The 12,711-nt window shown below is 54.3% G+C and overlaps 1 protein-coding gene across 14 annotated transcripts in view; it reads left to right on the forward strand.

The window, feature by feature from the left end:
- The window catches only part of REPIN1 (replication initiator 1), a 35,659-nt gene extending 23,607 nt beyond the window's left edge, over nucleotides 1-12,052 (forward strand). Inside the window, exons 1-3 of one of the 14 annotated variants that reach the window (XM_025993831.2) lie at nucleotides 6,219-6,343; nucleotides 7,668-7,853; nucleotides 9,253-12,052. In XM_025993831.2, the coding sequence (XP_025849616.1) occupies nucleotides 7,709-7,853; nucleotides 9,253-10,979 (1,872 nt within the window). In that variant the 5' untranslated portion in view covers nucleotides 6,219-6,343; nucleotides 7,668-7,708 and the 3' untranslated portion in view covers nucleotides 10,980-12,052. Of the gene's footprint in view, nucleotides 1-6,218; nucleotides 6,344-6,769; nucleotides 6,998-7,153; nucleotides 7,544-7,667; nucleotides 7,854-9,252 lie in introns of those variants that run through there. The other 13 variants (XM_072763108.1, XM_025993834.2, XM_025993830.2 and 10 more) reach the window with 13 other exon arrangements.
- The last annotated feature ends 659 nt before the right edge of the window (nucleotides 12,053-12,711 follow it).

Genomic DNA, 12,711 nt, shown 5'->3' on the forward strand with positions numbered 1-12,711 from the left:
AATTCTTCTTTCCCGGGAAGCTCCATCAGACTCCCATCATCTGCTTAACAAGCAGGGAAGAGCGTTTGAAATTTGCTGGTAGGTAAGCGATGGTCCAGACCACTCCCTTGGCACCTGTGTGGTTGGTCGAATCCAATTTGCTCCCCATTTCCTTATTCATTTGGCCCCGAGGCACTGAGTTCCTGCCACCCTGGACCTGATGCCTTTCTCCAGTCTGGCTGCAGTAGAAAAGAAAGACCGGCCAGATTCCTGCTTTCTCAGGTGACATGAGCTTTGGGCAAACAGAAAAGCCGGGTAGGGGAGCCAGGAGGGGATGGGGTAGGGGTGGGTGGGTTGATAAGGACCCTAATCCGGGTTGAGAGCTGAACAAAGGATATGAGTCTGTGGATGTTACCTTATATGGCAAAGGGGCCTGCAGATGTGAGTTGGCTAAGAATTTCGAGATGGGGAGATTATGTGGGGGAACTAAAATTAAATACAAAATCTCCTACCGACGCAGGAAAACTCTCTGCAAAGGCAGGAGAGAAAGAAAACAGTTTTATTATCCAACAAGCAGAAATATCCAATAAGAAATATCCAATAAGCAGAAAGAGATGCATGTCCCAGGCAATCGGCTCAAAGATGAGGAAAGCAGGAAGAGACCTCCCCCTGTTACACAGCCCAGCAGACCAGCCCGCTACTGACGGGCTCTCCAGGTACAGCCTGACCAGGCATCAGGCAAGAGGACTTCCCTGGTGCCACCGTTGGCCACCCATTGTTCATCCACCTGGTGATCGGGGTAGCACCTGTGTTTGTCCATCGCCTTCATCCTAAGGAGGTTTTAGTGTCTTTAAGAAGCCACAGTAGGGGTGCAGTAGGCTCTCCTGTTTTATGGCAGAAGGCAGTTGTGCAGCTCAGAGCTGGGCACCTGCACAAGTCAGGTCTCTGCCCTCTGGTGAGTCACCATCTCCCTTGTAAACACCTCGAGGAGTGCCCCCCCCCCGGGGGGGGGGGGGGGGCTTGGAGAAAGGCCTGGGCTGTGAAGCTGGTGAGAGGCTCCTTTCCCAGTGCATCTCAAAGGGGCAGAGGAAAATTGACAATGACAACTTTCCTCAAGTAATGCTCTGAGGGAAGGAGTTGGAGGAGAAGCACTATCTTGTTTGCACCAGGGAAAATTAGAACTTACTTTTCTTAGTTTTAATTTGTATTTGCCCTCATGGTTGGCCTGGATCATCTAGGTGACCCCTACGTGTGATCACAGGTGTCCTCACAGAAGGGAGGCAGGGTGAGCTCTGAGTGCACCTGGGACAGATATGACAGCTGAGGGGACATGCTGGCTTTGAAGACGGAGGCAGGGGTCCTGAGCCCAGGTGCACAGAATGCAACTCTAGCAGCTGTAAAAGATGAAGGGACCAGCTTTTCCCTGAGAGCCTCCAGAGGGAACACAGCCAGGGATGCCTGGGTGGCTCAGTGGTTAAGCACCTGGCTTTGGCTCAGGTCGTGACCCTGGGGTCCTGAGATTAGGTTCCACATTGGGGCTCCCTACAGGGAGCCTGCTTCTTCCTCTGCCTGTGGTCTCTGCCTCTCTCTGTGTGTCTCTCATGAGTAGATAAATAAAATCTTTAAAAAAAAAAAAAAAAGAGGGGCAGCCCAGGTGGTTCAGTGGTTTGGCACCACCTTCGGCCCAGGGTGTGATCCTGGAGACCTGGGATTGAGTCCCATGTCAGGCTCCCTGCATGGAGCCGGCTTCTGCCTGTGTCTGTGCCTCTCTCCCTTTCTCTGTCTCTCATGAATAAATAAATAAAATCTTAAAAAATAATAAAATAAAAATAAAAATAAAAAGAGAGGGAACACAGTCTGGCCAATGCCTCCAGTTCTGCACCAACTGCCTTTGGACTCCTGGCCTCCAGAACTGGAAGAGAATGAATGTGTGTTGTCTTAAGCCACCAGGTTTCTGGTAATTTGTCACAGCAGCCACAGGAGACACCTGCCAGTGGGCGGTTCAGGAGGAGACAGGCTTCCTGGGAAGCACGTTTTTTGGAGGAGAGGGTACTTGAGCCCGAATCTGAAGAAAGTGATGAGTGAACCCTCTAAAGTTCTGCAGGAAGGGTGTTCTAGGCAGAGGGAACAGCCACTACAAAGCCCCCTGGGGGGACTGGGCTACTGTGGCTGGGTGGTGCCCAGCAGAGACAAATGTGGTCAGACCTCAGGGAACCTCGGAGGCCTCAGCTATCTGTGGGGTTCTCAAAAGGCCCTCTGCTGTGCTTCAGAGAGTAGGAGAGGCTGCGCAGGGCAGGCCTGGGTGCAACAGGGGTACAGCTGGGAGGTGCCCAGACACAGGCCTCGCCGCCCTGGAAATCAGATCTCTACTTACCTGGTTTCCTTTGGACCAACCCTGTGCTTTTCCTTTCAGAAAGACAGACTCCTAGAACAACAGCAGGGTGTCTGGTGCAGCACTTTGTTGGGGGTGGTGGTGGTAGCATTTGCTCTCAGTCTGGGGCTGCCCTTACGGGGGGTCTTGGCACACAGGAGGAGGAGCAGCACTGTGATCTTTTCCTGAGGAGTTTTCAGGCAACCTAGCAAGATCCGTTCATGGTAGATGCCAGCCTGGGACATTGAGGGCTGCTTCCCCCACCCCCAGGTCTATGCCTGGGGGGCTCTGGATGGAGAGCTGGCTGAGCACCCGCAAAGGGCTAAAGGGCCTGGCCTCCACCCAGCTGAGCGTGGGACCTTTCTGCCTCCTCCCCACATGGCCCACAAAGTCCCAGAAGGAGGCTATGAGGGTTTCCCATCTGCCTTCAGGATGCTGTCTGAAGCCAGAGTTAACAATTGTTAGTGGCATCAGAGCGAAGTTCTCTCTTCTCTCTGGCTTCCTACTCTCCTCCGGCTTTCCAACAGTCATCCATTCAAAACTAATCAACAAGTACTTGGTTTTATTTCATGTGAAGCACTACCCGAAGAAAGATTTCCATCGCTAAACCAGGCTTGGAAGTCCTCTCAACGTCCTTTCACGCTGTGGGAAAGCAGCATGGACCACTTCTGGGTGGCTCACGATGAGGCCCAGCACGTGGCCCAGGGGCAGATGGCAGGCACTGACTCACTGTGTCAGGTGCACCGTGACTCCTGTGTGGAGGACTGGGACTGTGTATCTGTGAGAAGTGGATGCACTTTGCCCTCTTGCAGATACAGGACTGCTTCTAAGCTGTCCTCGGTCCTCTTCATAGAAGATTTCTCGAGACATTGTTCCCCTCATCCCCTGGTATGCCCACCTACTTTGCCATCTAATCCAGTAGTGGGGGACCAGGCACTGTTGGAGGGAAAGAGGGACCATCCCAGAACCTCTGTCAAGTTTTGCTGTCTGGTGGGTCCTGTACCCCAGATAGAGCAAGCATGCCAGAGCTGAGACAATCTCCACTGGGTTAGGCAGTTTGGCTGGTTGCTGTACCATACCCCCTACATCCTCCTCCAAGGCATATTGAAGGGTGGAATCCCAGGTACCTAACTTACCAAGGCCTAGAATTCCTGGCTGGCATAAAGGTATGGGAACCCCTCACAACTCCTGTGTTCATTTCCCTTCTGCAGAGTGAAAGCCCCATCATTTTCTTTGGCTATGCCAAAAGAGGAAGTTGCAGCAGATGGTTAACTCCTGATTGGGTGGGAAGACACTTCTAGTGGGGACCAGGGAGGGAGGGACTTAAGTGAAGAGCCTTTTGGCAAAGAGAGACTGGTTACCAACAGAGAAAGATACTCTAGGGGTCAGGAAGGAGTTCCCCTTTGAGGGTGCTTGTGGGAATGTAGCATTGGATGTGCCACACTTATTCATGAACTGATAGATATCTCACAATTATTCTGTGCTGTGTCCAGCACTTGGTGCTTTTCCCACACATATCAACTTTAGTGGTTAAGAGTAGAGCTGGTTTCTTATCAACCCCTATCTAGCTGTGTGGCCCTGGGCCAATTCCTTAACCTGAGTCTCAGTTGTTTCATTTGTAAAATGAAGACTAGAAGGGTCTGTTTTCTAGGGTTGTTGGAAGAATTGAGATGTGTATGTGAAGGGTTTATCACCATATCTGACACCAGATAAGAACTCCCTACATATTAACTCTCCTTACTTAGTATTTAGGTAAAAATTAGGATACCTTAGAGGCACCTGGGTGGCTCAGTTGGTCAAGTGTGACTCTTTATTTTTTTATTTTTTAAGTGTGACTATTTTTTTTAAGATTTTATTTATTTATTCACGAGAGACACAGACATAGGCAGAGGAAGAAGCAGGCGCCATGCAGGGAGCCTGACGTGGGAGTTGATCCCTGGTCTCCAGGAGCACACGCTGGGCTGAAGGCGGAGCTAAACCGCTGACCCACCGGGGCTGCCCAAGTGTGACTCTTGAAGAAGAATTTTTTATGGGACACCTGGGTGGCTCAGTGGTTTAGTGCCTGCCTTTGGCCTAGGGCATCATGCTGGAGTCCCAGGATCGAGTCCCATATCAGGCTACCTGCATGGAGCCTGGTTCTTCCTCTGCCTATGTCTCCGCCTCTCCCCCCCCCCCCCCCCCCCCCCCCCCGTCTGTGTGTGTCTCATGAATAAATAAATAAAATCTTTAAAAAAAGAATGTTTAAAAATTATTTTATTCATGAGAGACATAGGCAGAGGTAGAAATAGGCTCCCTGCAGGGAGCCTGATACCAAGACTTGATTCTAGGACCTTGGGATCACAACCTGAGCCAAAGGCAGTTGCTCAACCACTGAGTCACCCAGGTGTCCCCTAAGTGTGACTCTTGATCTCAGCTCACATCTTGATCCTCAGGGTTGTGAGTTCAAGCCCCCGAGCTGGGCTCCATGCTGGGCACGGAAACTACTTAAGAAAAACAAACTAGAGTATCTTCTGAATGCACTGATAGAAAAATCCATTTTTCTATAACCATCAAACTTGAAACATACATTGTGCCATATGTTGTGAACATATCTTCTGAACACCAAAATTCATGATCTGACAAAAGTTTTCTTTTCATGTTTGTGAATTTTATATAAAAAGTATAAAACTTATACATTTAATCTACAAATAGAAACCTTGACTGTGAAAGATAAAGACCTGAACAAATGGAGGGACATGAGTCTTAAATCTCTTCAAACGGATTTTAAAATATTGACAAGAAAACTTTTAAAATAGTTGACAAATTCTAAAGTTTATTTGGAAAACTAAGTAAGTGACTGTAGCCAAGACATTTTTTTTCTGGGGGGAAAAAGGAATCTGTGTGCATTGAGAGTACTTACACTAGTAGATATTAAAACTTATTTTCTGTGATAAAAGTACACACGTAAAATTTAATTTGGGGTGTGGTGGCTGCTCTATATAAGACACCAAAGGCAGGAACCATAAAAGCCTTTTACTTTATAAGATATGAACCCCCCAAACACTGTGAAATAAAACCAATCTCCCAGCTTTAAAAAATGGACAAAGCGAGCAAAGGGACATAAGTAAATTTACAAAAAGAAAAAAAAAAAAAAAAAAGAAGATACAAACAGGTAATAAATATGTGGAAAAAATTAAAAAAAACAAGCCAGCTAACTAGTAATCTAGGAAGTGAAATTCAAAACAATGAGAAATAATGACTTTAAATTTGAAAAAAAAATAGCCTGTGTTAAGGATATTGAAAAATGGGCATTTCTCAAGGTAAAGCTAATAAATGTTCCTGGAAGATAATTCAGAAAAACATTTAAAAACATACACTTTGCCTTTGATCCATCAGTTCCCCTCTCCTCAAATTTTAAAACCAGGCATGTGCAGTAAAAGACGGAACTATAATGATACGGAGAAACAAGAAAGTTTACCTGTACATTTATGCAGCCGTTAAGAATCATGTCATAAGAGAATATCTAATAAAATGGGAGGAAATTCACAATATTGTTAGTGAAAAGGGAAGGATACATTTTCACAACGCATTATGTCAAACATGCAGAGATAAAGCATAGGAAACAAAAACCTGGAGGGGACAGACCAAGATTTGAAATGTAATTGACTCTAGAAGCTCAAAGTACGAGAGATCTTTATATTCTGTTTCTGCTAGGACCGGTGCAACAGATTGAAGGGTTTTAAAAATGATCGCACGATCAACACTGACTTTATTGTAAAGCACAGAAGTACACGACACCGTGCCCGCCTGGAAAGCCCAGGAAGTGTGTCTGGTTTGCAAAGCCCCGGCCACCTGCTCGGCGGTGAGTCACGGGCGCGGGCTCGCACCTGCCTCCGCGCCCGCCGACCGCCGACCGGCTGCTGCGCGGCTCCCAGCGCGATGTCCGAGGCGGGGGCGGCCCCCGCGCCAGGCCCCGCGCCGCGGGCCGCGGGAAGCCGGGAACGCCCGCTCTCGGTAATTTCTGGAATCGGGGGCATTCCCTTTCTAAAGTTCGGGCGGTCGGGCTTTTCCTTTCTCCACTTGGGAACGAACCAGAAGCCGGGCTTTCGGGTCAGCGCGCCGCCCCCGGCCGGGGGGGCATCTCGGGGCCGCCACGCGGCCAGCGGTCGAGGTGGCCCGGGGGCGGCGAGCGCTCTCGGGAGAGGCCGGCGAGGCCGGGTCCGGCCGAGGGACCGCGGTCCGGCCACGCGGGCGCGCAGGGACGCGCGTCCTCCGTCGGGACAAAGGGTCGGGAACTTGCGCCTGGCCTGTCCCGGAAAATCCGGGCTGCGGTCGCCATGGCTACGGAGCCGGGCTCCCGGCGGCCGCCCCCAGCCCAGCCCGCGAGGGGGCGCTGGGAGGGGGCGGGGGCGGGGCGGAGGGGACGAGCCCGCCCGCCCCGCCCCGCCCCGCCCTCCGGCCGCGGCCGCCGGCCCCAGCCCGTGACTGACCCTCGGCAGCTCCTGTAGTCACGTGGCGCTGGGAACCGGCGGGGGGGCTGGGCCCGGGCCTGGCAGTTGTGAACTCGAACCTGCCGCTGTCGCCGCGCGGGGCGGGGAGCGCGGCCGCCGGCGCCGGCGTTCCGGCCTCATGGACGCGCGACGCGCCTCCGCGCACCCCGCCGGAGAGGTTCGTCCCGGGCAGGGCGCGGGGTTCCACGCGGGCCCGAGGCGGGCGGCCCTACCTGCCGGGCGCGTGACTGTGTGCGCTGTGGGGGGGACAGTGGCGGACCGAGTGGGGGGGCGAGCCCGCGCACCTGCGCACAGGCTCCGCGAGGTGCGCTCTGCGTGGGGACCCGAGCGGGCCCAGTGGGGGCGCGCGGAGCCGGGTGTCCGCGACGTGAACGGGGGACACGCGCGAAAACAAAAGGGGGGTGTGGGGTCGCCGGGACCCTCTGCCATCCAGAGGGCACAAGGGGATTGTGACCGAGACCTGGCCTCACTCGCTCGCCCTGCGCAGCCCCTTGGGAACCGGGCCTGGAATTCCTGTTGGGAGGAGGGTGGGGGAAGGGGAGCCAGCAGGGATTCCAGAGTTTCTGCCATCCGCCGGCCTTTGGCCATCAGCATGGAGAATTCGTGCTGTGACCTTACCGTGGAGGAAATGACCCCCAAGCGCTGTCGTGTACTTCCTTGGCGAAGGGGGCAATATTCATTTATTAATCCAGTATCCATTAAGGTTACTCGGCCGCTCGGGGTGTGGGGCTTGGGTGGGGGAGGGGGTTGTGGCTGGCGAGGACACAAAGATGACTGCCCTAGAGGAGCTCAGAGCCTCATGCATGTTTTCTCTCCCCTCCCCGCAGGTAAGGCTGGCCTCTCTGCACTCAGAGGTCTGAGCTCTGCCATGGGGGTAGGGGTGTCTTTACTGCTGCAGTTTTCTCTGACATCTGGGGGCCACCAGAGTGTGGGCCGAAGCAAGCGCTACAGCCGCAGAAGTATCCCCAGGAGGAGCTGGAAAAAACCTCATCTCCAGCTCCACGGTCTCCAGGGTAGAGTCTGACCTTCTTTGTTGGGTTCCCAAATCATTCCACAGCCCCAGTGCTCAGATCTCATCCTGGAGGAAGGGAGTCACCTGGGGGGGGGGGGGTGGGGGGCGGGAGGATCACATTCCCAAACCAGCGGTCTTCTCTGTGCTCATTCTGGTCATGGAGAAGGAGGCACGTCTGAGCTGCTCAAGAGGAGTTCGGCTCTAGGGAATTTAGGAGGATGTGCCTGGAGCTTGCAAGCCGGCAGTGAAGGTCCATTAGGAAGCTAATGACCACCCACTCCTCAGGGCCTTCAGGAAGCTCACCTCGAGGAATCTCGGCTCCCTGGCACTGTGGAAGAGTGGAATGTAGGACAGCCCCTCCTGGGGTTGGCAGGGGACAAGGATTACAGTCTTGTCTTTCTTCCCCTTCTTTTGCCCCAGTAGTAATCCCTAACACCCTGAGGGAGGCAGACTGTGGGTGTTCCTTGGACTTGGGAGAGCTTTCCTTCCTGCAGTGTCCTAATCATGTGTGTGTGGGTAGAGGAGGGCAGGCAGGCAGTGTGGGCACAGTCTGGACAGGCAGTGGCCTGGCGTCATGCAGTGCTGCAAGTAGCATCTAGCACTCCCTTCCTGTTTCCCAGAAGCGCTGTTGTCTCTTGCTCTCCAGGCTTCTACCCTGACAGACTGAGGTTAGGGAGGCCAAAATGCTCCCTGTGGTGTGATTAGAGCCCAGGAGAGGGTAAATAGGATAAAGGCTGTAGGAGCTTCTTTCTGTGGGAACTTTACAAACCCAGGTGTTTTAAAGGAAAGAACACTGGCCTGGGACTTAGAAGACCTGTCACCTGGTCTTGGTTCTGCTGTTGGTTTACTGTGGCCCCTCGGGCGAGTCCCCTGTCCTTTTTTATGCCTCAAAATTGCTTCGTCTGTCAAACAGGGAGCTTCATGTTCACTTCTCCAGTCTCTGTGTTTTGTGAAGCTCAAATGTAGTAGTAGGAAATAGTAGAAACGAGCAGAGGGCAGCAGGGAAGCACTTGTAAAAAGCATAGAGCACCATAGGGAAAGGTGACTACATTCTCCTGTGAGTCCTAAGGCAGGAATGTTTGCTCAGCCAACGCTGGAGTGTTTACTTCATGCCAGACACGGGGTGACTGGCATGAGGGGGGATTCCACGAAGTGTCAGAGTTCCTTCGTTCTGGTAGTTTCCAGGGCCAGTTAAATACTTAGGACAAATACACTCAAAATGGTATCTAGAAGTGCAAGATTGAAATAATGTAGAACATACAAGGAAATAGAAAAATAGTCCAGATTCAAGGGCTCTAGGAGTTCAGAGGGATGAGCTCCTCGAGGGCCTGGGGTCGGCCAGGGAGGAACTGGGGCAGGATAAATTGATCTCCAGAGTGACACTGCTCTTCCACCCTCAGCAGAGGAAGAACCCATGCTGGAACGGCGCTGCAGGGGCCCCTTGGCCATGGGCCCCGCCCAGCCCAAGGTCTCTGGGCCCTCCCAGAAGTTGCCCCAGACCATGGAGAAGGAGCCCCACGGGCTGAGGTTACAAGGCACTTCCGAGGCCCAGTTGGGCAACCAAGCCCCCAGTAAGGCCCATCGATGTGTCCATTGTAGAAGGCACTTCCCGGGCTGGGTGGCCCTGTGGCTTCACACCCGCCACTGCCAAGCCCGGTTGCCCCTGCCCTGTCCTGAATGCGGCCGTCGTTTTCGACACCCTCCCTTCTTGGCACTACACTGCCAGGTCCATGCCGCTGCCACTCCAGATCAGGGCTTTGCCTGCCACCTCTGCAGGCAGAGCTTCAGAGGCTGGGTGGCCCTGGTTCTGCATCTCCGGGCTCACTCAGCCGCAAAGCGGCCCATTGCCTGTCCTGAATGTGAGAGACGTTTCTGGCGACGAAAGCAGCTTCGGGCTCACGTGCGGAGGTGCCACCCCCCAGCCCCGGAGGCCCGGCCCTTCATATGTGGCAACTGTGGCCGGAGCTTTGCCCAGTGGGACCAGTTAGTTGCTCACAAGCGGGTTCACGTAGCTGAGGCCCTGGAGGAGGCAGCAGCCAAGGCTCTCGGGCCTCGGCCTAGGGGCCGCCCTGCGGTGACCGCGCCCCGGCCTGGCGGAGACGCTGTTGATCGCCCGTTCCAGTGTGCCTGCTGTGGCAAGCGCTTTCGGCACAAGCCCAACCTGATCGCCCACCGCCGTGTGCACACGGGCGAGCGGCCCCACCAGTGCCCTGAATGCGGGAAGCGCTTCACCAATAAGCCCTACCTAACCTCACACCGGCGCATCCACACCGGGGAGAAGCCCTACCCGTGCACCGAGTGCGGGCGCCGCTTCCGCCACAAGCCCAACCTCCTGTCTCACAGCAAGATCCACAAGCGGTCCGAAGGGTCGGCACAGGGCGCCCCGGGCTCAGGGAGTCCTCAGCTTCCAGCTGGCCCCTTGGAGGCCTCGTCGGAGCTCGCTGCAGACGCCCCGCTGAGACCCAGCCAGGAGCCAGCACCGGAGCCTCCGCTGGAGGCCCCTGGGGCGCCCCTGCAGGACCCGGCGGCCGCGCCCCCATCCCTGTTCACCTGCGATGACTGTGGCCGGAGCTTCCGGCTCGAGCGCTTCCTGCGGGCCCACCAGCGGCAGCACACCGGGGAGCGGCCCTTCACCTGCGCGGAGTGCGGGAAGAACTTCGGCAAGAAGACCCACCTGGTGGCGCATTCCCGGGTGCACTCGGGCGAGCGGCCGTTTGCCTGTGAGGAGTGCGGGCGCCGCTTCTCCCAGGGCAGCCACCTGGCCGCCCACCGGCGCGACCATGCCCCTGAGCGGCCCTTCGTCTGCCCGGACTGCGGCAAGGCTTTCCGCCACAAGCCCTACCTGGCGGCGCATCGACGCATCCACACCGGCGAGAAGCCCTACGTCTGCCCAGACTGCGGCAAAGCCTTCAGCCAGAAGTCCAACCTGGTGTCCCATCGGCGCATCCACACAGGCGAGCGCCCCTATGCATGCCCCGATTGCGACCGGAGCTTCAGCCAGAAGTCCAATCTCATCACCCACCGTAAGAGCCACATCCGGGACGGCGCCTTCTGCTGTGCCATCTGTGGCCAGACCTTTGACGACGAGGAGAAGCTCCTGGCCCATCAGAAGAAGCATGATGTCTGAGAGGGCAGGGGCTGCAGAGACCAAGGGAAGGGGGTGGCCTGAGTGTCATTTACAGGCGTGTTGCTGTGGGCCTGTGCTTGGGGGTACCTGTGTTGCTGCTGCTTTAGGAAAGGGGTGGGAGAGCAGCCAGTGAGCTGGGCCCTGTTAGGGAGGGAGGTCTAGTCCCCAGCGGCCAGGGAAGCCTCACTCAGTGCAGGGGGGCTCAGGCCTCCAGCTGGTGTTTGCTAAGGTTCTGCCCTGACCATCCTGTGCCCTGGAAAAGTAGCAATAGCAGCTCTACCTACCCCTTAGAGCCCTCCAGCTGGAGGGGCCACCAGGGGACAGGAAGTCCCTTCCCCTCTGGTGTTGACGCCTTAATGTCCTTGTCTTTTATCATGAGTTCCTTCAGGTCGTTTTTTTGGAAGTAGGTGTGGTACAGTCTTAGTAAATGAGCGCTTGGGAGGAAAAGTGGACCAGCTGGATACACCTGGGAGAACCTGCTGGCCTTGTTAGACAGTTCCTGGGCCTTTTCCAGCACAGAGGTGAGGCCGCACTGCTCGAACCTGTCCCACTCCGTCCCCTTCTGCCCCTGCCCCTGCATAGGCACCTGGACTCAGACCCATCTACTGTTAGCGCTCAGCTCCACTCCACCTCCCCAAGATCAGTGCACCACCTTCCCGGCGCTTAGAGCATCCCCTGGCTGTCAACAGCTCTGTGTCCAGGCTTTTGTCTGAACACCCCAACCTTCCACTCGTTCCAGAACTCAACATGGTGGGAAGGACTGCCCCAGTGATAATGGAGGGTCGGCTGACAGCGTGAAAGGGACAAGTTTCCTTTTCAACATTTCTAGGTTATGGATGCCCAGCCTCCCCTACCTCCGTCCACCTCCACACTTAGGTGACAGGGAGTCCCCACCTTCTGAGGCCCTGGTTCTATTGTAGGATAATTCTAATTGTTAGAAATTCTTCCTCATAATGAATGGAATCTGCTTTCCTGTAATTTCTACCTATTGGGCCTTGTTCTGTTCTCTGGAATGAAACAGAACAACCACTTACCCTCCTTTTCAAACTAGAGAATAAAGATTTGGTTTTAGAGCTGGTGGCTGTGTGTTCCTTTCTCCCGAAGAGCCTTGTAATTTGAAAGAGGGGCAGCATGCTGCTCTGGGCTTTGGTTGTGGTGGGGGGAGTGAGGTGGGGGATAAGTGCCTCCACTCTGAGTTCTTTTGCACCTTACCTCCAATACTTCTCCAAAGGAGGCCAGGCACACCCTGCAGATGGGGCTGGTTCTGCAGGGACTTGGCTTTCTGTGGGGTCAAGTTAGACTTGGCAGGGGCCAGTTATCGGAAGAGTTCTGCTATGAACCTTCTGCAATGCCTTCCTAGCTGGCCTGCTGCAGTTCCTCACATATGTGGCTACAGATGCTTCCCTGCACTGGTTGTTTCATACAAATTTGAGTGCTTATTTTTGACAAATATCAGTAGGCCCTTTTCGTGCCAGTTTTAGTAATTTCTGCACAGATCCCGGCACCTAGCACACAGCGCATAAAAACCACAATTTCTGTGAGTGGCATTTTGCAAAGAAGTTCACCTAAATTATCCCACATAATCCTCGTATGGTAGGTACTCTTCTTTTAGAGATGAAAACATTTGCTCAAGGTCATGTGACTGGCAATCACCAGAGGCGATCGAAACCCAGGTCTATCTGACTTCCATAACCTGTGCTCTTGACCACTGCCACAAGTTTATTGGGTGAAT

This window comes from Vulpes vulpes, chromosome 7 (assembly GCF_048418805.1).
Source record: "Vulpes vulpes isolate BD-2025 chromosome 7, VulVul3, whole genome shotgun sequence".
NCBI classification, from domain to species: domain Eukaryota; kingdom Metazoa; phylum Chordata; class Mammalia; order Carnivora; family Canidae; genus Vulpes; species Vulpes vulpes.